Source organism: Mauremys reevesii, linkage group 10 (genome assembly GCF_016161935.1).
Source record: "Mauremys reevesii isolate NIE-2019 linkage group 10, ASM1616193v1, whole genome shotgun sequence".
Taxonomy (NCBI): Eukaryota; Metazoa; Chordata; order Testudines; family Geoemydidae; genus Mauremys; species Mauremys reevesii.
The window spans coordinates 76,682,636-76,710,026 of NC_052632.1; the positions used below are offsets into that span (position 1 = coordinate 76,682,636).

Here is a 27,391-nt window from a genome sequence, read left to right on the forward strand (position 1 = left end):
GCACCTCCCTGGACCACCTCTACAAATCCTGCCTCCACCCCCACTGCACTGAAACTGGACAGGTCCCACTGCACCTAGAAGCCACCACACCAGAGTGTCCAATTTTTCTTCGTGGGGGTATATGCTTCCTTCCTTCAACACATGGGATTCTGGCTAATGCTAATGGGATTTCCTCATGGAGAATGACAGCAGAATATGCCCCCATGTGTCCTATCTCCTTGCTTTCCCCTTCCCCATGGCTAGTTGTTAGTAATTAGCCATCCATCCAATGCACAGCATGCAACACTGATCACATCATTCCACTGGGCTGTAACAGACGGACTTTCCTCTGCGTTACATTTTAGGCAAGAAGTTGAGCTAATTTCCACAATCTGATGCTTTGCTTGAAGTGGTGAAGATCAGGGGCTCTCACTCACCAGGGCTATTGCTTTCTTAACATACAGTACAAAACCCTTCTCCTGCTGACAACCGTTGGGTAAAGGAGGAATGGATGAACATTAGGGCACTAAAGAACTCTAGAACATTTGGAAAAGTTCCTTTGTCTCACAAAACCTCTAAAATGAAACAAACAAACAAAAAAACCCAACCTATCTTCACTGGTTTGGCTGGAATAATGGCAGCCAGAGCGCAACGGAACAGAGTGATCCTTTAAATCAATGGCCAGAACGGAGTCATTCCAATGGAATCTCACACTCGGCCCACTTCCCCCCCCACACCCCTGATGAATTTCCAGGCAATGCTTTTCTACTCACCACTTTTTCTAATGGGTGTCACACTCATATTCCACCACAGGAGAATAGGGCTCTCAGAATTAGATAGTGTGGTAAGGACACATGATAAGAACCTAGAGAGAGAGACAAGAGTCTATATGTCTACACTGCAATAAAAGATACACACACACACACCCCTCCACTCCCTGGCATGCCCCAGGTCAGCTGATTCTGGCTTGCATGGGGGCGGGGTCGGTATCAGGCTGCAGGGCTAAAATTGCAGTATAGACATTTGGGCTTTTTCATCAGATGCCACAATTCACTTTCTCTTTTTCACATGCGTGTGGATCAATGAACCGCAGAAGAGGGTTGACAGCAGAGTGTTAGAATTTTCTTGCTATTTTTTGTTAATTGTAATCTCTCTCTCACACACACACACATTACATAGCTCAGTAACAACCAGAGTGCACAGTTCTGAGGGTTTTTTCCTCGTCTCTCAGCTCTACTTTTTGCTGGTCGATTTATATTTCCATCCTGATCCCTGACACTATTTTTTATGGTCTAGACTGCCTTGCTGAAGAAAGATAAGGCAGTTGCCTACGAGTCAGACTTCCTCCTTCGGGATTTTGCCAAAACACATGGGTGTTGAGGATTAATTAGTCTTTGTAAGGTGCACTGGGATAGGAGGTACCATACAAGTGCACAGTGTTATTAATATTTAGATACCAGAGTAATGGGAGCATTCTAAATGTACAAGTTAGTAGACAGCTGGACTACAGATGATAACTTTTTTGGTCCAAAAAAGTCAACTCATCCAAATGAACCATTTGCAGGAAAAGTCAGTTTTGACCCATGTTGCTGTTTCAAAATAAAAAATTTGGAAAAAAAAAAAGAAAACATGTTTTGAAGAAAACATCCTGTTTTGACATTTTCAAAATGAAAAAGTGCACATTTTTGGGTCAAAGCAACTTTTTTATTCAAACGAAGTAAAAAAATAAATAAAAAGGTCAAAATTGAAATGAACCATTTCAAGAATATTAAGCAAAATGTTTTGATTGACCTGCTATGAAGTTTTTTTTTATTTTTTAGTCATGAAAATTTGAGATTTCAACTTTTTATGCCAGTTTGGGATGGGAAAATTTTTCAGCCTCTCAAAAATTCTTGCAAGATGAGAAAAAGGCGTCATGTCTAGCTCGAATAGCTAGTGCCTTATTTAAATCAGCTTTCATGAATAAATGCACACAGTATATTTCATTTTCAAGTGGACAGTGTCTAAATATCCAAGCAATATAAAGTGACTTGATAGTATCACATGACTGAGTCATAGGTGTTTTAAGGAACTGAGTCAGTCAGCTAACTTAATAGCTTTGGCAAGTGATGTTGGAAACTATTTTGAGGGGTGACCATGCGGTTGAAAATGGCAGCGCCCAGAGAGCACGCAGAGAAGACGCTTTGAACAGACTTCTCCCTAATCTACTCTAAATCTAATTTATCAACCTTTCTTAAATACATCTAGATTTTGCATTATCAGCAATGAAATACATCCCTCTACCACTCGAGCCATGTCTATACTACAGGGACTATAGTGGCACAACTGACCCGCATAATCCTGTAGTATAGACGCAGCCTACAGCAACAGAAGGGGTTTTCTGTCATTGTAGGAACCCAGGACCAGCGTAACGCATTAAGCAACCTAGACAGTCACCTAGGGCGCTAACATTTGGAGGGTGGCGACCACGGCGGCCGGATCTTCAGCCGCCCCAATCGTCGGCAGTATTTCGGGGGCGGGACCTTCTGCCACCTGTGTCGGGGGCGCCATTTCAGGGGCGGGAACTTCCACCGCCTAGGGCGCCAAAAAAGCTGGCAATGCTCCTGTAGGAACCACCACCTCCCAAAGCGATGGTAGCTACATCGAAGGAGGCATTCTTCCATCAACCTAGTTACATCTCCACCAGCATAGCTGCATCAGTCAGGAGTGTGGATTTTCACACTCCTGAGCACCGGAGCTACGTCAACCTGACTTTTAAACATAGACCAGGCCTCAGACCCTTTCATTAGTAGGGAAGGCTTCCCCTTGAACAATAGACTGGGCAAAAGCTGTGCGTACTTAAAAGTGCATCCAATTATCAGAGGCTTGTTTGAGACCAATTTACTGTTTGACGTCTCCTCTTAAAAATGCAGCAAGCGCAATAGGAAAAGTTCTGTGGTTTTGTTTTTCTTTCAGTGCAAGTCATTCAGTAAATAACTGAAGGCAATTCAAAGCCAGTTTAAGACTCTAATGAAATGATCCTAGTGTGTTTTCAAACCTCGCCACTCGTGGGCATTGGCCTCATGCACAGAATTGCAGCACTATTTCTGCCCTTCCCAGAGCTTCAAGCAGCAGGTGTGTCAGGTGAGGGCTGATGCTCGTTGGCAAAGCTGTGTGAGGGCCCGGCAATGGCAGTGGAGTGGAAGGTCAGGTCTGAGATGCGCTGGCAGGGCAGTGTGAATGGTCAGGAGAGAGCAGGGATATTGCCGTTCAAGCAATCACAAGACCTGCGCACACCATGCCTAGCTCTAACCGGAGATATTAGGCCCAGCTGTTGACATCACTCTCTGCTGCGGGAAGTGCTGATTACACCAGAGAGCTACAGTGTAGCCACAATTACTCACTGCATCAGACAGTGGTTTATAGCACTTACCTCTCTCATTTCTACTCTGCTGCCTTTCCAACATGCCATTTCAGGGCAGCTTCGCTAACTAAACTACTGTAGATCCACTAGGTGGGGCTCTGGGACCAAGAAAATCAGTTGGCGGGGTCGCCAGTTGAATGGATGTCTGTGTTACCTGGTGTTCTCTGCCTTCCTTTCAAAGACAAGCCCCTAAATGGAGATACAGTGGCGAGGGTAAAGCAACGTGCTTGTGTAAACATATAGGGCTGGACACAAACCTCTCTTAGAGGACGCACATTGAAGATTGATCATTTTCACTTTAAATCCCTATTTGCATGTTGGTCCAGGTATTGGAACAGGCTCAGGGTTCGTTGGGACAATGGGGTTCTGATGATTATGTGAGCCTAGATATAGGGTATAGAGGTCTGAGTATAGGTATTTGTATTATAATATTTGAATTGTGCATTTAATCTAAGCAGATCAAAGAAGTCAACCAACATTAATGAATGTAACCACACAACAGGTGCATACATGTTGTTATTCCCATTTTAAAGATGGAGAAATTGAGGCCCAGCGAAGTTACATGACTTGCCAAAGATCACATAGGGAGACAAGAGCACAGATGAGAATAGACCCAAGATCCCCTAACTCCCAGCCCTGTGCTTTAGCCACATGCCAATACTTCTTCCCTACAAGGGTCAGGTCTGTGTATATGGGGCATGCATGTCTGAGTGTGGGGTCTGGGTATGGAAGATGGGGAAGTGGGTTTGGTATATAGGCATGTGCAGGTGGAGATGCGGGTAGGTAGCTAAATAAGGTTTTAAGGTCAGGCTTGACAAAGCCCTGGCTGGGATGATTTAGTTGGGAATTGGTCCTGAGGTCCCTCCCCACCCTGATAGTCTATGATAAGGGTCTGAAGAAGCAGGGATGTGGGTGACCCACAGCAGTGCAGTGTAGATTATCTGGTCTCTGTTTGTTAAGTATCAGACCACAAGTGCAAAGCCCAGAATGTTTGGTGGGAGGGACGAGCTCAGGCAGAGAAGTATACATGTATAAGTCTGTCCGTGGCATCCACCTGCCGTCTTCTCTATTATGACTATTATTTATACAGTGCTGTCAGTTCTGCCCATCTCTCTTCCCAGCTAGTGCTCCTTCTGCTGACAGTGGAGCCTCTGTGCCAAGATGTGGTAGATTTGCCACTCGTTGGAACCTGTCCTTTCTTCCAGTCGGAAAGGGTCCTGAACTAACAGCCCAGGGCAGACCCAAACACACCTCACTCTTTCCTTTTCGGGTTGTATGAGGGGGAGCTCAGAATCCAAACCCAGCTCTGGGTCTGAACTTTGGGGCTGGGATCAATCTCTATTATGAACTGAACTAAAACCCCAGATCCAAACACACCCAGATTTCTGAATCTGAACTCTACAGCTCTCGTAACATAAAAGCCATGTGCTTCCTCCCAGCCCACCTATTCTAACTGCCAGTTTCAGTTGCCAGGTACTTTCAAGACTCCCCCGCCCCACAAGTTGGTAAACAGAGGAGTGAGGAACACAGAAGTTTCTTCTTTGTTCTGAGATCCAAACTTTCCTGAAGTTCAGGGGTGTTTGGATCTGGTTATTATGGCCAGAGAAACAAGTGTAACCCACACACCTCCTGGGTGTGATGTTCTGTCCCATCTTGTGACACCGAGACCACTTAGAGTGAGAGATGAATGAGTCTGCTCTAGAAGCCTTAACTAATAGGCATATGGCTTTTAGCTCATGCACTAAGCTCCAGAGGCCCCAGGTTCAATCCCGCCCACCGATGACCAGGGTCTGTCGGTGTTACACAAGGACAGCCAGGATAATCAGGTCCACAGAGAAAGCTACATGAAGTACAAACTGTTATCCATTAACACCATATGTTGTCACAAAACTACAGTACAGTCAATTCATTTGATCTGATAGCAGCTATCTAGGTCTAGAGAAGGTAGGCAGGCAGAACACAAGAAATACACTGAAGGAATTAAATCACGGTCCAGTGATCATGTGGATGGGAAATGGATATTCTTCTTCTCTACCCAAAACCTGACACATGCCTGTTACTGATGGAGCCAAGTCCAATGACGTGTTGTGTGGCTTTGATCTTTAAGACCCATTGTCAGTCACAGAGCACATGTATTAATTATTATTGGTATGATGCTTGCAGCCAGAGGCCCCAGCTGAAGCTCAGTGCCCCATTTCGCTAGGTGCTGTACAAACACAGTGAATGAAAGTTCCAGCCCCCAAAAGCTCATCAGTTAACAGACATAAGAAACAGGTGGATGAAACAAATGAGTGGGTAGAGGGGGGAATGGAATGACAAAAATCCTAGGATGTATTAGCACAGAGTGGCTGTGTGCACAATTCAGTATAATCAATATCAGTGATCACAATACAGTAGATTCTATTTATTAGCTACCTCTTGCACCCAGCAAAAAGTTCCACTTATTCCAGATAAGAGCAAGGCAGGTTTGTAGGGCTGCAGTCAGGGAAAAGTGCTGGGACATGCCTTCCCTGGCGGCAACCTCGCAAATCTGCCTGCAGCCAGGGATCTGCTGCCCATACAGGAGCTAATAGGCTGGAACGCATGCATCCTTGCCTAACAGGGGAACCTCTGGTGAAGTCCCAGTGCTGCAGCTGGGAGGGAAGATTGCAGGCAGGGGACTGCAGCAGCCTGGATGTTGGGGCTTTCCATGGGGACCGGGTTGCGGGGCACCCACGGAGTTACATGGTACCCTCCCTGTGCTCTCAGGGCTGCATCCTGCCTTGGTACCACAAGGCTGAGACCAGGGAAGGAAGCACTAAGATGTGGCGAGACTGGGTCCTCGGTGCCAGGGCAGGGCGCAGCCCTGAGAGCACAGGGAGTGGTACTGTGCAGCTCCATGGGCGGCTCAGAAATTGATGAAATTATGGACAGAGAAACATTCCATTGGGTGCCAACGTGAACATTTACCACTCTAGGGTACTAACAGTGTTACGCTATGGTCTGGAAGCAGCTGCATGAAAGGAAACAGACCTCAGAAGGCTGGAGGCAGAGGAGACGAGAGTTTTTCAAAAGCCGGCAGATGTAGAGTGGAATGATTTTCAGACAAATGAAGAAGCTAGAGGGTGAGTAGGATGGGAAGTCAGAGTATGAGCCTGGCTGCGATCAAAAAGATTACAATAGTAGGGACACCGGAGAAGACAAACAGCTAATAGGATGCCAAAGAAAATAACACAGGCACAACCAAGGTCAGTCTGACCTAGAAACCAGCCACCAACTAGGCGGTGGGCCATCATACGCAGGCACATAACCAGGCAGGGCTTCAAGGAGGAACAAGCCTGGGGCAGAAAGGAATGGTGATGCTGTACCGCTTCTTGGGTCTGCAAAGATGCTCTGGGCTGAAAGATACACGCACACACATACACAATCACTTAGCCTTAATGTTTGCTTGTATTTTCCTTGGTAGATGAATAGAAACTGGAATGCCTCGCTGTTGCAAATAAATGGATAGACAGTTTATACCCGATACTAAGCTAGGCAGGCGAGGGATCAGTTAAGGGCATGTTGGAGCAGAGATATAAAGAAAATCCATTGGGCAGAGAAAGGTCTCTCATTTGTCCAATACAGGACGGAAACATGGTTCTGCAGTTCCTGGGCCTGTCAGACCCAGACCAGGATGCAGGGAGGAGCTGGGAAGCTGTTTATCTAGTTAAGCAGAAGGTCAAGAGGCTTTGTAAATTAAGGACTGTTGGTTTTCTCACCTCGCTGAGGCAAACCACCGTTTGTTTGCCATGTCACTGTTTTGTTCTGACCAGGCTGAAGAATACCACAGCCCTGACGACTCCGCATGCTGGGCCAGGCTGGAGCAGCGCTCGGCGCAGAGGGGATGCTGAGTGTTAGTTTGACTCACTGAAATGCTGTCTAACCAGATGGCACTGCTCACTGGGTTGGGCTCAGCAAGAACAGAAACAAAAAACTCCAGGCATTCTCAGAGCCACTGGGGTTGACTCGCCTCGTTGGGTGCTGGCCTATTGGAACCATGCGTCTCTGCAGAACAGATCTAGAGGCAGAGGAGATAGCTGCATAGGGCTTTGCGATCTGGACCCGGTCAAAGAGCCGCTGGCCACAGTAGGCTCCTGGATTATAATGGAAAGGACTTTTCAATCATTCATTTTGGGTTCTTCTGTAAAGCAATACACTGCAGAGAAATCTCTTCAAGGGGACTCAGGGTGTTTTCCACTTTGGGGCTCATCGTTCATGTGTGCTGCTGTGTAATTTGGATGGTGATGGCAGATATATGTTGCAAACCCAGCATTTCAAAGGACACACACACTCATCAGACTTGGCCAAATGGAAACATCTTCCTGACAGCACTGCATGAAAAACAACGCATCAGTCCTGGGCACGTCCAATCCAGCCGCAGCCACGGCCAGGCAGGGTCTGAGTGAGCAGCATCTCTCTGAAGAGGGCCATTGTGTGTTATTGGACATATAGCAATGCCAGGATCTGGGAAATCACTTTAATTGCCTGAGTGTTTCCTAATGTTTGGCTCCCGGAGACTTTATTTTTTTACTCCTCACACAATACAGCAGGATGAAACAAACAATCCAAGATGAGAAGAAGAGCCTAAATAGAAGAGATCAGGCGCAAAGGAACTGAATTACTGGGTTACAGGTGAGATTGTTCTTGGGGCTGGATTCGGAGTTTCTTTTCTGAAACATCGGACTGATATTTGGCAGGGGCAGGGGAGGGTAAACAAACAAAAAACTTGAAATGTCCTCTGTAGAGCCCATGTTTCTGTGCTGATCCAATCTGTATGCTCATCTCCCCATCGTCAGCCACACCTGATTCCACTGGGACGAAGTGGGGTGGAACCAGAGGTGGGTGAGCCTCAAAGCTTTGGAAGTTCAACTCAGATAAGCCCCCGAAGCCTGGATCTGCATCCGTAACTTTTGGGTCTGCAAAACTGGTCTGAAAACACAGCCAGAGCAGCTTTTTGTGCTAAGAACTCCGTACAAAAAGCTGAATGGAAGAAACCATTTGCAGCACACAACGGTGAGTTTTACTGGCCCTGCAAAACCCAGGAATTGTGCTACATAATCTCAAGCACCATCTACTGGCATCTCATCTATTGATTATTTGTACGGATATGATTTTTGTCACCGTAAAATTAGGCAAAATTCACAGAGCAGTCATGGTGAAAATGTACAACATCAGGGCACGCTCACGGCAGGGCTGAAGTTGAAGCTAAAGAAGTCTTGGACATCTGTTAAAAATCACAGAATCCGTGACCTCCATGCCAAAATCATACCCTTAATTCTTTGTTTGAAGTGGTGCTGTAGACGTGTTGGTCCCAGGATATGAGACACACAAGGTGGGTGAGGTAATATTTTCACACCAACATCCCTCACCGTGACAGCATCGCTGCCCGCCTCATATATCTACAAGACAATGAACAACACTCATATCCACCCCAAGCACATCGCCAACCTCATCCATTTCATCCTCCCCCGGAACAGCTTTACATCCCACAGCGAACGCTTCGTCCAAACCTTGGAAACTGGTCCCTTGGGGCTGCTCCAGCCAGCAGGCTGCACTCTGGGGCTTGATAGTCATTAGCCCAATGAAGAGCCCTTCCCACAGAACCTTTGGATCACTGAAGGGATTAGGAAAAGCAGCATCGGTGTCCCTCTTCTTCACACTCTGGTGCCTGTCTGTGCCCCCTCAAGCCCAGAAGAGCTTAGGAGCCCGATTCTCAGTGAAACATCCCATTAGGTACCTGAGTGGAGGGAAGTGCTCAGCTGGCGCCGAGGGAGACACAAAAGCTCCCAGCGCGTGGGCCGCGGGTTGCGCATTTTCACTCCTCTTCACACTCCCTTGCGGATCCAGAGGAGGAAGGAGAGAACAGCAAAGAGCAGGAGAAGAGCTTTTCATGGGAGAATGCCTCTCAGCCAAGGTGCTGCCCAAGGCAATTGACAGAGCAATAGTCTGTTATTCATAAACCATCCCCATGCGTGGGGGGGGCATGCGGGGTCAAGGCCACACAGATTTATGCTTGGTCTGCTGGCGGGGGGAGGGGAAGGGGGTTCAGTCCTTCTCCCGCTGCGCCTGCCCCCTGGCACACTCGGCCCCTGTACTTGGCAGCCGGGCCCAGGCGGGGAGTGGAGGGGGCAGGATCAGCCGCTTCTCACACCAGCCACTGTGGGTCGCTGCTCTGTGCAGTGCGGTGGCTGCCTGAGAGAGCCTGGCTGGGGAGGTGGCCAGGCCCAGCTGCCAGGGACGGGGCTGAACATGGTGGGGGGTGGGAGGCCCAGCGGGAGAAGGACAGAGCCCTGCCTGCAGGTAACTCTGGTGGGGCGGCAGAACACGGCAGCCCTGGGATGGGCTCAGGATGCGGGGGTGGGGGGCGCTAGGCAGAAGAGACACATGGGGCGGTCACATGTCCCCCCCTTTAGATTGTGCCCCCCAGGTTGAAGAGGCACGAGTCGTCTACGTGCACACGCCACACTCCGCTCTGCCCTGGTAGAGGCAAGGGCATTCAAAGACTCACCAAGAGGGTCTGACAGAGTTTACATTAAAAGAAATGCAAAGCCAGTTACTGTGTCCGTCAGCTGTGCTGAGCAGAGGAGACTGAGCCACAAAAGCTCTTTAATCCAACAGTGGCATTTAATCTTCCAGAGAGAAAGACATGGTCTATGTCATCACACTCTGACTGGCAGAGGTGACACTTGCAGGCAGTATCACCTTGCCTGGGCTTCAGCTCCTTTAGAGCTAGAGAATTGTGGTTTCACTCTGAAAAGTAACTCAAACTGGCATCCCGGGGCTCTTCTTCCTTGACTCCAGCTCAAGCTGTGCTTTGTTTACAAGGAGAAGGAGATTTGCTTTCTCTTAACACCCAACCTTGCTAACGCAGCCTGGGATCTGAGGGTCAAGCTGGGTTCTTTCCATCTCACGCAGCATCACCTGTAGTAAGAGTTCTGCGGGACAATTCGGGCCCTCAATTCGGCAACTCCACTGCCATTTGACTGTGTCATTTTTGATGCCTGTGCAGCCTCTAACTTTCCATGGGCTCGCCAAAAGAGGAACGCACCAGGGCTCACTGAACTATCCTGTTGATGATGTGCAAGGAGGAATAGACGCTGGCTCCTCCTCTCTGCTGTTCTATGGCAGAACATGGTCAGTTTCACACAATGAATTCCCACCAATGAAGGCCTCTTTGCATTGCTCATGTCCATCTATCCATCCATCCATCTCTGCAGGATACCCTATCCAGGCCACTTCTCGCCTGTCTTTGCTTCGTGATTTCATAACCAGTGATTCAAACAGCAGGGCTGCTTTTTTACTGGGAAACCCTGGGATAGACTCAAGAGAGAAAAAAATCCTCCTTGGAAAACATAATCCGTCTGCAATGAGTCACATTATGAAAACAGCCACGTTTGTTCTGCCATGCTACACTGACAGCAGCAGCAGGGGAACAGATTAACAGCTGAGGAGTTTCAGTTTGCGATGGTTAATTTGCCATCGTGAATAGTCTCACTACAGGCAAAGGGCAGAGGTAAGCGTACATGGTGAATTTCAGGCTGAATCAAAAACATTAGAAACTCAGGGTAGCTCCCCCAGAGGCAAGGACCAAAGATGTCCACTTGAGGGCGGATTTTTTTTGCTTTCATTTGGATAATTTCCCAGCAACAACAAGCATTATCGCATTGGCTTCAAGACCTGCATCCTATTGCTGATCACTGATGCTCTCTTTACTATGATAGGGTTGTAAGCGTTAGTTTCCTCATTTTAGGAACGGGGATCAAATACTTACCCACCTTGGCAGGGTGTTGCAAGGCTTCGTTTGTTACAAAGCACTTTGAAGAATTCCCCTAAAAGAGCACTGAAGGGCAAAGCGACCCTGTTCACTGCTAATCAGAGAGCTGCTGAGATGCTACAGTCGGAGCAGGAGTAGAATCCAAATGTACCCCAAAATCAGGGCAGGCAGCCCCGCTGCTCTGGCGTGGACTGCTCTGTACCGCTCCTGTCATTACTCCCCTACCTGCCTCTGCAGGAAGGACGAGTCCTACAGAATCTCTCAATGGTACTTCAAAGACTCCCGTCACCATGGTACCTAAGCATCGCACAGCAGTTCAGCTTCAATAAGCCTGTCCGCAGAAGATTATCATCACATCGGCGCCTTCCAGTGGGCATTCTTTCCCCCTCTTTGTGAAGGTGCCTAGAGGATTCGAGTGAGAATTAGCACATTTCTGTAGGGTTTCTGAAGCAGCCTATAAATAGTAATAGAGGATGTTATCACTGCTACATAATTCTATAGGCTGCACCAAAAACCCTGTAGAAAAGCACTTGTGGTCCTATTGTCTATTAAATCCTCTAGGTTTTTGAGTGATTTCTACATCTCCCCAGTGGTTTCATTCCTATTCAATTCAATGGGACTGTTCCAGGAGGGTTTCTCTTGGCGTTTCTCCTGTTTTCCCCTCCAATCCGCCCCATTCTGGGGGCCCATCCATACTTGTACCACCGTCTGCTCAACAAAATGTGAGCAGCCCAGACCATACAAAGCTGAGTGCGCTCCTTTCTGCCAGCAGGGATCCTGGATCTTTGGGGGTGGGAAGGGACGTATGCGTCAGAGGACTATGGTGAAAAATGGGAGTTCATTTGGGGCCCTGCGTCTAGGGAAAGCGCAGACATGAGACACAGCGGCGTTTTTTCAGGGAACGGTAAAGCCAGCCAGGGGGCTGTGCTGGATCTGTTTCCTCTTCCGTTTGCCTCATCTTTCAGTGGCATCTTGTTTTCATGCCTCCGTTAAACATCCATCCCGAGGGGTGAGGCTCCTGTATCTCTCCTGCGGCTGGGAAACGCAGCTCATGCTGGATCAAACGCTGAGGACACAGAGCGGTTGCTCTTACGTTGTAGCTGTGGCGGCGGGGGTGGAACATGGCTTGCGGCTTCAGCACGCCCATCGCTTGCTCCAGGGGAGATTTATTTGCTTGGGTGCTATTAGGAGGGACTGATGCTCAAAAGCCTTGGCTCAGCTGACTTGTGTGGTGGGGGATGCTCAGATAGACCCCTGGAGGAGAGGCCTGGAGGGGGCAGTTCAGAAGGGAAAAGCCACTGTTGTTCCTGGCTCTTCCCCTGAGCAGGGGGAAGGCCCTACACATGAGCATTACACTTTAATCTATGCGGCGAGCTCCCCTTCTGGGCAGTGAATTAATATGCAGCAGCAACACTTCCCCCGCGGTGGCTTTATTACATGGCCGAGGGGGCAAGGGTAGGAAAACAGCCATGCCGGGGCTGGTGGGGAAGGCCTGACAGGTGGGTTGAGATCCGCAGGAGTTCACCCTGTTGCTGTACTTGCCAGTCTCCCAGGAACACGCTCCATTCTGCTCTGCAGCCAGCCATACGTCCAGCTGGGCCCAGGTGTGCCAGTGCTGCCGAGAGGCTGCCCGCCCTTTATGGCCTGGCCCCAGTCACCTGATACACAAGCCAGGGCTCCACTCCATAAGCCCAACGGCTGCCGTTACAGGAACGAACGATGCCGCAGAGCAGAGGGGCCTGGGAACAATGGCTCTGCCGTCCTTTGACTGCGGGAACGCGAGGATTTAGCCTGTGATTTAAGCTGCCCTGTTGCAGCAGAGGAAGATTACAGGAGCTTTGCTGGGGCTGACGGGGATGTGGGCTGAAATGAGGAAAAGGGTTTCACAGACGGGACTTTGAACATCAGCCCTCCCTAGCAGCACGGACCAGCGGCCCCGTGTTGTCCCCATCAGTCTCGACTAAGCTACACCAGCATTCGCCACATGCCAGGATGCATCCCTCCTTCAGCAGAGGCAGCCCCTTCTGCTGAGCCCAGAGGCACTTCCAGCGAGACACGTGGGGAATCAAGCCCCGGAAAGGTTTCAAATGACACAGTTCCATGGCATCGGGGGGAAAAAAAAATCAATGCCAACCCCTCAGCTGGAAGGTCAGCTCTGCAGAGGGCGCCTTGGCCGCCGGCAGAACGAAGAGGCTCTGAAGCAGCGCTGGGCGGGCAGCGCTTGCTGAAGGCTTCGCCTGTCTTTCTCCGGCCATGCTGTGAATTACAGCTGGGTATTTCTGCACAGGATTGGATGTGTCATGCTCATTCAAAGGGAAAGCCTTGAGCGTATTAGTGAGAGCTGCAAGCGGGCGTATGGAGCTACTGGTGCTACAATCCCCCTGAGGCAGGGCAGAGAGAGGCAGCCGAGAGCTGTTAAGAGCTGCAAATGTTGACAGACAAATGCAACACGTCCCGTGTGCCTTCCCCCACCCTATTTGCAGCGCAAGTTCATCCTAGAAAGGGCTTGTCCTCTTTGCAGAAAAGAATCTGTCCAGCCAACCAGACGATTTCCCCCACCCCAAGAGGTTCAGATTAATAAATTATACAAGGATTAGTTATTTTTTCCCTTTGGAACTTCCTTCCCCTCCAGAGTCTGTAAACTTCCCTGGCTGTTAACCTTCAAAGCATAGTGCACAGCCCACGAGAAGGATGGTGTGGGGGACGGGTTAGGGTGCTAGCCCCCACCACAGGCAAGCCATGTTCAATTGCTGGCTCCGCTACAGCCTGTGTGCGAGACCAGGTCCAGATTAAAGAGTTCTGGGGTGCTGTGCTCTATGGAAATTGGGGGCCCCCCCATCTTCCTTCAATTAGATAGCCAATGTGAGATAAAAGACAATAACTGCCTGAGGTGAAAATTCAATGTCCCGCTCCCACCCCTCCTCTGGCCCCCTAGCACAGAGGTTCTTCACCACGGGGCTCAGTGCGAGCCTGATGGTTTGGTGGTTACGGTAGAAGCATGCAGGCCAAGTGCCGGGTGACTGCACCACTCATTCAGGTTTGGCTCAGCTGCCCCTCCGTCCCGACGGGGGGATGCGTGTGGGCCAGATTTGAGTGAGTGGCATTGTGACCTGGTGCCACGCAGGGCTTTGTTGCTGCTGCTCTTGTTTCTTTTTCTGGTCATAGGGAACCCTCCTGAGGTGGGGACCCCGTGCCAGGGCACCGAGGGCACGTTGGTTAATCTGGACATGCGTGAGACATTGGGCAAGTCACTTAGTCGCTCTGTGCCTCGGTTTCCCCATTTGTACAATGGGGATAATAGCACTGCCCTGCCTCACAGGGGTATTGCGAGGATAAATATACTGACAATTGTGCGGTGCTGAGATACTAGGATACTAGGGTAAGGGGCCATGTAGGTACCTAAGAGAGGTAGATTTTTGTTATGTGGTTTGATTTGATCTGAGGAGTCTATTTATTAGTATATTTTAAAAGGTCATCAAGGGTGACTAGAGCATTGGACGACTGCGCTTTGACTGACCAGAGCCATACAAAACGACAGGTTCATAGCACGGGCAGCTAAATCCCCTCTTTGCCCACCGCTCGGGGACAGGGCGAGCCGTGCTAGCTTCCCCCCATGTCTGTGCCTCAATCCTGAGCAGGCAGGACCAGTGCTAGGGGGCAGGATAGGTCCTTCCTCATGGCCCATTTACGGCCCTTTGCTGAGTCCATCGAGAAGGGGGCCGGTGGTGTCGGCCCTGGAATGAGCCGAGCTCAGCACTGGCTAGTGCACCTGGAGTCATGGACAGGCCTGGCAAAAGAATAAATCAAACAACGGGGGGCTGAGCCCACACTCAGATCGGGGGGTCAGTTCAGGCCTGTCGCAGACAGATGGAACAGACCCAACAGGCCCCAGTTTGTGGACAAGGCTGAACTGAAACGTGCCTGAGCCTGGGGAAGGCTAATTGCCTAGGACCGTGGGTCTCAATTTATTTACCATGGTAAGCCACATGTGTAGTTCTCTGTTACGTGGGCCGCATCCACACCATATATTTACTACCTGTATGGCCCTCAGGATGCCCCATGGGCCGCACCTGTGTGCTGACTGGGCTGCAAGCACCCAGCGGGCCGCAGTTGAGAACCCCCGGCCTAGAGCATACGACAGGGGAGCACTGCAGATGACAACGGCGCACTCTGAATGCTGCACAGTAACTGAGTGCGTCCTGCAGATTCAAGCGGTGAAATCCCATCGGAAGGGAAGGTCTGAAGAGCCTCAGGGCTATTGAGATGCCTCTGATTCAGGGAGCCTGGCAGCAGCAGAAGCTGCAGAGTTCTATGGAAGACGCAGGGCCACCATTCAGTGCACCGCAAAGCTACTTTGCAATACGCTTCAGGCCCAGAGCGGTCCACCCCCTTGGCAGACCGGGCCGGGCATTTGCTTTTAGAAAGAATAGAAAGCGTCTCCTCCTGGGCCCGCCACAGCTGCGGGGACAGAGCCTGGGTGCTATTTTTGGGTGGAGCCCATTGACTAGAACATGCCAACGTGCTTCTTGCTGGCTTCCAATCACGGGAGGAGCCCGCAAGGAGACGGTGTTCAGAAAAGTCTATGCAGGGAAAATCCAGCTGCTGGCAGATAGTTCCACCTCTGCCTTCAACTGTGAGCTCTTCGGAGCAGGGGACTGTCTTTGTTCAGCGTTTGCACGGCCCCCTAGTGCAATGGGGGCCTGGTCTGGGTCGGGAGCTCCTGGGGGTCATACCAGCAATACTTTCCTATCCAGTAGCCCCAGGCTACTGGATATTCTGAGTCGGGGGAAGAGACCTGCAGGTGGGTCACCAGAGGCTGCCTGCTGGGTTACACCTCACCCAGTGAGCAGGAAAAGCAAAACCTTGTGGGAGTTGGGGGAGGGGAATAATAGCTCCCTACCCATCCCCCACTTCCTACAGCAGCTGGTCTCTTCTTCTGCACTCCCAGAGCAGCCAGCTCCCCAGCCCTCCTTCCCCGGTAGGGTGACCAGACAGAAAATGTGAAAAATCGGGACGGGGGTGGGGGGTAATAGGAGCCTATATAAGAAAAAGACCCCAAAATCAGGACTGTCCCTATAAAATCGGGACATCTGGTCACCCTATTCCCCGGTGTGCAGTTCAAGTGTTGCACCAGGATAAGTCAATGCTGCAGCGTGGATAGACGAACCTGGGCTAGCGGGGCCCGAGCTGGCATGCTAAAGATAGCCGTGCACACCTAGAGAGTCAGGTGGGCTTGCAGCTGCAGTGTAGACATCCCCTGAGGCTGCTCCTGCTGTGGGGCTGGAGATGGGAAACATGCCCAGCAGCAACCCCCTGTCCAAAAGCACTAGCCCCACCCAGCACCCACCCTGGGCACCCCTCTCGCATGCAGCGCCCTCTCCCAGCTCCTGCCATACCCTGAGCAGTACCTAAGCAATCCTTGGAAACTACAAGAAACCCTGGGTGGCTTGGAGTGCCTGGGGGAAAAGCTGAGACCCATCTGCTGCAGATTCAAACCAGGCCCCTTGAAGTACAGCTCCACCACTGAGAAATGACTAATAAACTGGGACTTCCTAACATAGCAGCTCTGTGCAAATCCCGGCAGAGCTGGGCTCACGACGATATCCCGTCAGAAAATGCTGATTGGCTGAAAGCAAAACCTTCTGTGGAAATGTGTTGATTTCAACAAAATTTCATCGGGGGGATGTTTTTAAAATGTTCTATAAGGTCTAAGCACTCCACTTGGAGATTTTCAGAATGTTTGGATTTTTCATTTCAAAACAACTTTTCATTTAGAATTTTTCAAAAATGTATCTTGTAAACGTGGCCTGACACTTTGAAAAGAAAGTTGGAAATTGGAACAAAACGTTTCAATTGACCCAAGACAAGTTTTATTTTCCAGAATTTTGTTCTATGGGAAATTTCCATTTTTGCCCCGTTCTGTTTTGAATGGAAATCTCGTTTGAGTTTTGCAGATTTTCCTGCAAAACAGGAAGTCTGGTTCTCACCCAGCTCCTAGCCAGAGTCACAACTATCAACTCCAGAGACCACAGCAGTCTTACACCCGTTTAGAGCCACTACAACCAGAAGAAAGGAGCTGGGTTCTGTGTCTTCTCATGCAACATCAGCAGACTTGCTTGCTAAATTCCGGTCAGTTATGGCTTTGCAATGGAGGTAGCACAGATTTCACCAAGGACCTAATCTAGTCTGCACCACCTTTCCCTGGTGACAATGCATGAGAAGGTTACAACACTGACTCCTCTTCTATCTCTGAAGGCCAGCTAAAAAAAATCACCTGCCCCAAGCAGTTTTGGCGCCAAAAAGTGCTACAGACTCCAAGAAGTCTCCTAAGAGCTTTGCTATTGCTATTGATTTTAAGTGGAAGGTGCTCGGATACCACAGAGATGGGTGTGGTATGAGAGAGAGAGAGAGAGAATCAGTCCTGCTTGGCTGTCAGATCTCAGGCTGGCAGCTAAGGAAAAACAAATCTTTTTACCTTTAAAGTGACTGTTTGGTCTGGAATTAGTGACCCGCAACGGCGGTGTAATGTTGCCGTTTTTACGGTCACTCCTCAGAGCAGAACTGCACTTTAAATCTGTACCCATGATGTCTTGTAAACCCAACTGGCCACTGTGGCTTTAACATCCACCACAATGCCATCCAGAACCAGCTGGTGAAAGCCATCCCTCCGTCCCTGGGGAAGATCATCATCAACTCTGTCATCCCCGGGACAGACGGCCGACTGCGACCGACATCGTCGTGATGGACGCAGAAAAGAAGGTGGTCCTCATGGTAGATGTGTCAGTACCATATGAAAACAGGTCACTGGCCTTCCACGAGGCCCGAGCATGGCAGGCGTTGAAATACACCCTGCTGGCCGACACCGAGAGCCCAGGGCTATGAGGTCTAGATACACACCCTGATCGTGGGAGCCCTGGACTTGTGGGACCCCCACAACGAGCCAATACTGAGAGCATGGGGAGTCGGGCAATACTATGCCCGACTCATGAGACAGCTCATGGAGTCCGACACCATCAGGTGATCCAGAGACACCTACACAGAACACATCATGGGACACCGTCAATACCACATTGAGTAATCGAGACCGCTAGCCAAGGAAATAACCCACTTCCTTCCCTGACGAACCAAGGGACACACCCCACCCAGGTACTTATTCACTACACTGATATTGACTTGGACTCTTAATACATTCCATGGGTGGCGTACCCGAGCCTGCTTATCTACTGACGCTTTAAAAACGCCCCCACCCCAATCTGGGTCTATGTTGGTTGTGTGATGTGTATGTCTCTCGTGATCCTTGTAATCAGTATCTGTAATCCCTCATAACTCAAGCCTGACCCTAGATGTACAGAACGTTCCCTCTTAACTTGTGTATATTTAATTTTAAACATTAACTTTAATAACATTTTTATTACGTAGCTGACCAGTGACTAAGGAATTTCTGAAGTTCTCCTCCATCCTTACATAGATTCCACACCCAGTGAGGGCAACGGACCCTCTAGGGATCCCTGATATTATATAGTAAGCGTGAGGGATTCAACGAGACAATGGTCAAAGCACGGCTGTATACGATGGCCTTAGTTGGTATGTAGGATATGAATGAAAGATTCATGCCATAATCAATACATGTGGGAGAAATGCAGCTCTTACCTCTTCCTTGCCCTAGTGCAGTCAGGCCTCCTCAACACCAGTGCTAATGCAACAGCCGCACTCCTTCAGTTTCAGTGACTTGCTGCAGGGGGAGGGGGGTTCTCTTCCTCAGGATTGACTCATCCAGGATGCACCAGGCTGTCTCGTCAGAGCTGGGAGCCCCAGTCTCCTGCCAAAATACAAACTGGGATAATGACACACTATGTGCTTAAACAGCAGCTGCAATTAGATACAGCATTCTTCTTCCTCACGTCCTCTCCTCTATAAACAATCGCATGCTGTTGCCGTGAGCTGCTAAGCGGTTGATGCGTTCCACCCCAGAGATGATTCCATCGCAAAGTAAGGGGATCTTCATCTAATCTGTTCTGGCAACTTTTTGTTATAAAAGGCACGGTGGAAATCTACGTGATGACACTTTGTTCATTCCACTGTTAGCTAGGGCTACACCATACACTGTCTTCTGATTTTTATGGCCCTCCTATTACAGGAATGAGGCATTAGACAGAATTTCCTTTTGGCCTTTTCAGGCGTCTCTGCTCCCTTTTCCTGGAACACATGCTCCAGCTGCAGGTTCAATACCTCTCCATCCTGAGAGAGGCAGCAGGTTTAAAAATAGCCCCCCAGCCATGCCCAGATCAAACGAGGGTATGTGCGTCTTGCACAGCGGAATTAGCCTCTCAGTGCCCCCTTTGAAGCACAAAGAAAGAACTGTGCAACATTAAAATTACAGTGCAAGAGCCTCGAAAGAAAGGAGCAAAGAGCTCCCTGTAGAAATACATTTCAGGAGGCAGAGCCCAACGCCCAGTGTTGCTAAGGGAGCAAGGAGGGAGGAGGTGCCGGGTGTGTGCATGTGTCCTGGTGGGAAGAATGTGCCAGTGCTGGTTTCACCTCCTCTTCTCTATTCGGAAAAGGGACAAATCCCACCTCTTGGGGGGCTGTCAGAGCAGCAGACCCCACCCCTCTCCAGCTCCGGCTCTTGGAAACTGCATGGATTTACCAGCATGGGGAGAGAGGAGTCTGCTGGAACAGATCATCCCAGCTCTACTCTTAGCCCAGACCCCAACACCCACCTTCATGGGGACTGGCAGGGACGCCTCAGTGCTCCAGCCTTATCTTTGTTAACAGCAGCTAAGATCTGCCTTGACATTAAAACAACACTGCTTCCGATTTACATTCTAGCATCTGCAAGGAGAGCAGATCGCCCTCACAGCTTTCTGTCTCTGGGAGGATATCAGCTCCTAAGCACTCGGGCCACTGTTTCTCTGTCATTTCACATGCCATGGAACTTTGGACAGGTCTGGAGAAAAGCAACTCTTGCTCACAGCTTCAATTCAATCACTGACAACTTAAAAGCCTCCAGGGTCACAAGGACCACTTAGAAGGCAATCGGAGTAAATAAATGCCTGAATTTTCAGGGGGAAAGAAAATAGCTTGAACAGACAGCTGCACCAGGATTATTTCCAGCAGAGTGCTCGCTTCCCCATCTACCTGCCAGCCACAGCTTTAATATACATTCGGAGATTTAGCCTTTGGACTTGAAGACAGCTGTCTGCAGGTAACTGACTCCTATCTTCACTTCCATCTGTGGTCCTTGAAGGCTGTTGTCTTCAGGGTGAAATAACATACAGCCGAGGGAGAGCAGGGATTGTTTTTTTTGTTTGTTTGTTTTTTTAAAAAAAGAGGCTGTAAATTCGTGGGCACCGCCAAAAAATCAGAATGATGCTGTTATAGTGACAGGGACCTTTGTGTGTAACGCAGCCCTGTCTACTCAGCTGCATGGAATTTGTCTGCACGTCTGACGACAGCTTCTCAACATGACATCTTCACAGTTAAGTGCATCTATTATTATGCTCCGGGGCTGGAAAAATCCATAATTGCAGAGAGATGGAGCTGGGTCAGTGCACTTCAGTGCCCTGCCACCCTAAGAACACCACGGATCACGCCAATGCCACCTCTGAAGTCCTCACTGACACCAGTGATGTCTTGGTCACCTACTTCCTGGGGTGCATCCTGGCCATGATGTGCCTGGTGGGCATAGTTGGCAACATCTACACGTTGGTGGTCGTGAACCTCTCCATGACATTCACTGGCTCGATGTACATGTATATCGTCAACCTGGCCCTGGCGGATCTCCTGTACCTGTCGACCATCCCCTTTGTGGTCTGCACGTATTTCGTGAAGGACTGGTACTTTGGAGATGTGGGTTGCAGGATCCTGTTCAGCCTGGACCTCCTCACCATGCACACCAGCATCTTCATCCTCACCATCATGAGCACCGAAAGGTACCTAGCCATAGTCAAGCCATTAGACACTATTGGGAGATCCAGACGCTACCAGAGGACTGTCACCTGCCTGGTGTGGATGGTGTCCTTTCTTCTTGCCCTCCCAACTATGATCCTCATAGACCTCAGGACGAGTGATCAGGGCGGGGTGACCAAGCGCATGTGCCACCCCACTTGGCAGATGGAGACCTACAAAGTGTACCTCACCATCCTTTTTAACACCTGCATCCTGGCCCCTGGGCTTGTCATCTGCTACTTATACATTAAGTTGGCCAGGACATACTGGAGATCTCAGACTGCTGTTTTCATCACCAGGGAAATGAACCGGTGCCCCAAGCAGAAGGTCCTGTACATGATATTCAGCATCGTCGTCACCTACTGGGCTTGTTTCATACCCTTCTGGCTCTGGCAGCTGGTCACCATCTACTACAAGCAGCCAGGGAACCTCACCAACACCACCATGATCTACATCAATTTCATCGTGACCTGCCTGGCCTACAGCAACAGCTGCATTAACCCTTTCCTTTACACGCTGCTCTCCAAGAATTACAAAGAGTATCTGAGGAGTCGTCAGAAGAACTGCATCCACCTCTCCAAGATAAAGCCCAAGAGGCATTCCTCGAGGCAGTCCATATTCTCTGGAAGCCGCGCACACACGGAATCCATAGCCATCGTTCAGCTCACAGGGCTCGCTAACAAGGATGTCTGCACTCTGTGAAAGGTGAGTAGATGTGAGGGGGAAGGGAGCTATTTAAGGATTCATGCTCCTTGGTTTTATTTACATGTTTGGTACCACCTGCATGGCACAGCTGCACCAGAAATTACATTCAAATGCAACACACTAGGTATGAGCAACATATTCCCCCCTGGTAGCCAATCCACATAGAGGATAAGAGCCTACTACAGCTACCAGCTAACCAAGCTACTCGTTGGAAACATGGTAGAAGCCCAGGCTTTGGAGCTGAAAGTCCTGGGTTCTAGCACATGGTGCAGGTAGGTCATTACCCATGTAGAAGATCATTACAGTAGCAGCTCTGGTCTAAACTATGTTCACATAACTCTCATTTCGAGTCGGTGTGGCAGGGAAAAGGAGGCTACGTGGCACAAGCACCATGCCTCGGTTTTCTGGCATCCAGCACCAGACAAAGGCTTTAAGAATCGCTTAATACTTGGCAGTCACTGCTTCTCCACACTGAGAGAGAGCCCTTAAATCTAATGTAATTGAATGGAAAACACAGATGCTGCCGCCCCCCCCAACCAGTTCATTTCATTTGTGTTTGCATTTTAATCAACATCTTTCCCTTGAAGAGCCCAGTGTATTGTTAAAGCTGAGAGGATGTTGTTAAACAATGACATGTCACAACAAGAAAGAGGTAAAGCAATAGCTCCCAGCGAGGGGAGGCAGAATCTCTGACCATTGGAAGAACCAGGTTCCCAGCCTCTCTTTTTTGGGGAGTATCTCAGATTATAATTAAAACCTAGCCTCACGGTGCCCACTGAAGTTCCATTGAAAATTAGATTTACTAGTAAAACCATCTCCAGGCAAAAAGCAGGGCTCTGAACTGAATTGATCCTTTCAGTTCTGTGCCATCCTGCTTTCGGGATTGTTTTGGACGCGCTGCTTTTGACAGCTATCGAACGACTGCTAAACCCAGACCCAGACGGCTGCAACCTTCCAGCGTCACACCCACACAACAGACGTTAACTTTCAAGGACGGAGTAAATTCTACTCTGCATTTTAGTGCCCTGGTGGATCTGACAGGCTGGATGCGATTCTAAGGCAGGGCCGCCCAGAGGATTATGGGGGCCTGGGGCAAAGCAATTTCGGGGGCCGCTTCCATAAGAAAAAGTTGCAATACTATAGAATACTATAGTCTCGTGGGGGCCCCTAAGGGCCAATTGCCCCACTTGCCCCCCGTTCTGGGCGGCCCTGTTCTAAGGCCTGGCCTACGTTACATCAGCTTACAGTTTCCCGCCATTGCTACCACGGCTGTACGGGTCTGTCAGTGGCAGGGCTCTCGTCTAGGCTGGCTGACAGCATTTTAAACACCACATGGACTAAGCCTGCTCCAAGCAGGTATCCACAACAGTGGCAGCTGGGAGTCTGTCTACACGGACGCTCTCCCAGGCGCTATGACTGGTGGGACTTCGCTGCGGGTGGCAATGGTGGGAAATGTGGGGGAAGTCAGTCTAATGTAGACATGGTCTACGTGGCGTTTGCACAAGCAGAAACATGGTCTCCCTAGGCCACAAGGGGCCTTGAAAGGCCTGGCCTAGATTAGGGAATTTTAGTGACAAATTGCTTTTCTTGCTAACACCTGCCCGGCTCCAGTGTGCGTTCATTAACATGTTCCACCCATGGTCCTTCCGGCTGAGCCGGCCTGGAGGCAGCCCCCTCTGGAGGCCCGGAGGAATGTCTCTGTGCTGGCAAGATGGTGCTCCTAGCAAAATGACTGGCCAAGGATTATTATTTTATTAACTACAGGTGGTTAATAACCTAGTAAAAGCATCCTGATCGGTTAATAACTTAGATTGGTTAAGAATTAAATCACATGGTGTGTTAATATCTGCTGCAAAGAGCCACAGGAGATGTATTAAAAAGCCACTTGCAGCTCCCAAACCTCAGTCTGAGTATCAGTGTTATTGTGTCCCCTTCCCTCTCTAGGGTCCGTGGGGAAGAGCAGTGTCCCTCTCAACTCACCCCCAGAAGGTCTTCTGTTGCTGGGTTCTCCTTGGGACACAGAGGCTGAGGAGGAACAACGGTGCCAAACCTCCTGCCATCACTCGCACCCCATGCACCTGTCCCTGTTCTACTGGTTCCTGCCCCAATGGTGATGATTCTGAGCTGTTGCCATCTAACCCCATGTCTGCGCTTCTTCTGCTATTAGCTGCCCATCAGCACCTGCCACTTGGGCACCATCATGAAATTAAATGAAAATCATTAACGTTGTCCCTAGGCAGGCAACGGACTGACTCTGCTGTAGGCTACCCCCCGCCGGCTGACTGACACAGCACCTGATGGTAACACCCCAGGAAGGAGAAGCTGGATGGACAATGGTGCATCTCCAACCATACCCTACAGGTGACCACACTCAGCAGAGAAGGTTAAGCCCTGGGACCTCACTGCAGGTTGTCACCATTGTGACAGGGCGTGTGGGGAGAATATGCAGGTGGATGAAGGACTGTGCAAGGTACGGATGCTGTTGGTGCACTCCAGAGAACTCCTCTCCCAACGGAAGGTGCAAAGTTAAAATGCCGGACGAGCCCAAGAGGCTGTAGTGAGGATGCAACAAGGTTACCTGAACTCCGCTCCCCTGCAACATCAGAATGAGGAACAGCTCTGGCACAACCTGCCCAGCTCTGCTGCGTTCCTCTCTCCCCATGCACAGTGTGGCACTCAAGCCCATTGCTTGCTAACTCCCCTACCCTGCACCTGACGTTGCATTTTTATTATTGGGTGCAAAGGTTTCATCAGTAAAATAAAAATTCGCTGAAAGAGGAGGCGGCACTTTTCTCTGCACCTAGGGGCAGCTCTCGGTTGGGCCAGAGCTGAAAGCAGGTCCCTTTAAATGGTGTGGGTGGGGGCAGTTTACGAGGCTTGGCCCACAGGGGAGCGCTGGGGTTGGTGTGGGGGGAGTGGGCCTTGAGCTGTGTGGGCACTGCCAGGAAATGGGACAGGGAGGGTCCCACTCAGAGACGGATTGAGATCTCCTGGGGCCCTGGGATGGAGCAATGTGGGGGCCCAGGCCCTGGCACCGGAACTGTGGCCCGACCCCACCCCTTTTGCCTGTAGGCCCTGCCCACGGCCCCACCCCATTCCACCCCTTCCCCCAAAACTCTGCCCCTGTCCCGCCCATGGCCCCGCCCCGTTCTGCCCCGAGACCAGAGACGCTCTGCCCCTGCTGCAACCCTGGGGCCATGCTGGGAAGCAAGAGCTCCTGTAGCCCCAGGGCTGTGGTCGGAAGAGGGTTTTCTGGGGGTCCCAAATTGGCTGGGACCCCTGGGGCCACTGGCCACACTTTAGAAATGGGGAAATTGAACCTACGACTCAAGATATACATCCGCCAATCCCTCCCTCCCCAGGGGGCTGGCCAGGCCCAGAGGTCCTAGGTTGGAAGCCATACTCCAGCCACTGTTCTACTGGAGACAGGAGTTCTCAGGGCCACTGGGAGTGGGAATTCATTACCGTATTTAATAGGCTCTGTATACACAATGCAGTGGGCCCAGCCCTGCAGTCCTTGCTCAGGCAAAACTGCCAGTGCTGTCACCTGCCCCACACACAGGCTCAGACCCATTCCCCTCACACAGGAACAAGTTCCCAGAGTCACTGCCATGCAGGGGGGCCGTGAGTCACAGACAAATGTGGAACATGCTCACCGTCTTTCAGGGACAGGCTAGTGGGGGGATCCAGAGATTGGGGAGTGACTCTGGAGTCTTTCACCAGTGGCCCAGATCTAATCCAGGCCAGGAGGACTCTAAAGTTGCTACCACTTTATTGCTCTCTCAAGTGTGTTTGGCAGTGTCAGTCCCGTCCCTAGCAGACACCTGCCCACATCACGAACACACGCCAGGCAGCTGCCCACGGGTTACGGTGGCTTTGGAGACCAACTCCCTCCCTGCTCTCAGACCTGGGCTGCGTTAGCAGAGCATTGCGGGTTGCCCTGCTGTGGCCCAGGCTGTCTCCATCCTGCTCAGACAGCGTGTGGCTGCAGGACTGCCAATCTGGCCCCTTTCACCCACGCTGAGCTACGTTTCTACAGCCCTGCACAGGAGACTTTGCCATGGAGGAAACGGCCCTTACCAGTCCCGACCCAAATGCTGGTGGTTCCCTCCCCCCAAGCAGGTGTGACAGATCAGGGCAACAATCTGCAGAAGAAAGACGAGAAAGATCCCAGCCCGGCACTCAAACCAAGGTGAGTGCACATGGAGATTTCGGTAGAACAAGGTCAGGTCACCAGGGCCAGAGTCTGAGATAACAGTTTCCACCAAACCCTCTGTGACGGAGGATGCTGGCGATCGATGCTGGTTTCGCTGGACCCCCACCAAGGAAGCCTTTTCAGCAGCTAAGAGAGGTAACGCTCCTCTGCTCAGCGAGGAGTGACACATGCACCATGCGAACCAGGCATCTGCCCTGCAGCTGCCTCCACTCGCTGAGCCCAGGGGTTGTGTTCTCAAAGCGCCTACATGGCTCGGGAGCCCGCGTCCCACTTTCAAAGGGCATTTATGTACTCAGGAGCCTAAGTGAAGGAGATGCTTTTAAAGCTCCTAAGTCACTTTTAAACAGGGAGCGCAGCCTCCTAAGTCACTTGGGTGATTTACATTTTTTTACCCCAGTTCCCAAGTATACAGAGCCCAGGACACATCTAAGGGGCTCAGACACTGAACCCACAGGCCCTTTTCATGTTGTTTCGAATTCTTTACAGCCAGAGACTTGTCCACACTGACTGATAGACCATCTATTCCGTCAGCGCCTATGACTGATCAGGGCAACAACGTACAAACAGAAAGGAAGGCACGGTCCCTGCCCCTGCCCCACGAGCTCACAGCACACGCAGCCACAGGGGTGGGGGCAGATGTCACCGAGAACCTCCCCTCGGACAATACGCTAGCATTGCGCATCCAGCCTCTCTGCCAGCCAGCAATGGGCAGCGGTTACAGTCTGCCACCAAGCTGGAAGGACGAATGCAGGGAGTGGGGGAATCTCTCGCTCACGTGCTTGGGTGGCCCCATGCTCCATAGTATCTGAGCACCACACAATTTTGAATCTATTTGTCCTCACACACACCCCGGAGGCTGGGCAGGGCTCCTCGTTGAGGCACAGAGTTTGAGTGACTTGTGCAAGGTCACAAAGTCTGAGGGGGAGCAAGGAATCAAACCCGGGTCTCCTGAATCCCAGGCTGGCACCCTAACCACCGGACCATCTCCTCGACTCTGGAGACAGCTAAGCCCCATCCCCTGCCGGAGACGGTTTCTTGCACTGCCTCAGGAGAATCATTTCTATTGCCTTTTACATGCACCAGCTAGTGGGTAAATACATAAATAAGAACTCCCCCATCAGAGATTCACAGATTCTAAGGCTGGACGGGACCTCTGGGATCTAGTCTGACCTCCTGTACAGAGCAGGCCGTGGAACTGCCCCAAGATAATTCCTAGAGCATCATCTAGACAAACATCCAGTCTTGATTTAAAAATGGTCAGTGATGGAAAATCCACCACGAGCCGTAGGAAATTGCTCCAATGGCTAATAACCCTCAGTCAAAAATTTACACCTTATTTCCAGGC

At 50.4% G+C, this 27,391-nt stretch overlaps 1 protein-coding gene across 1 annotated transcript; it reads left to right on the forward strand.

The window, feature by feature from the left end:
• Positions 1-20,711: 20,711 nt before the first annotated feature.
• On the forward strand, positions 20,712-21,827 carry LOC120373988 (urotensin-2 receptor-like). Its single transcript, XM_039493121.1, has one exon. The coding sequence runs from the start codon at positions 20,712-20,714 to the stop codon at positions 21,825-21,827; it is 1,116 nt and encodes a 371-aa protein (XP_039349055.1).
• The last annotated feature ends 5,564 nt before the right edge of the window (positions 21,828-27,391 follow it).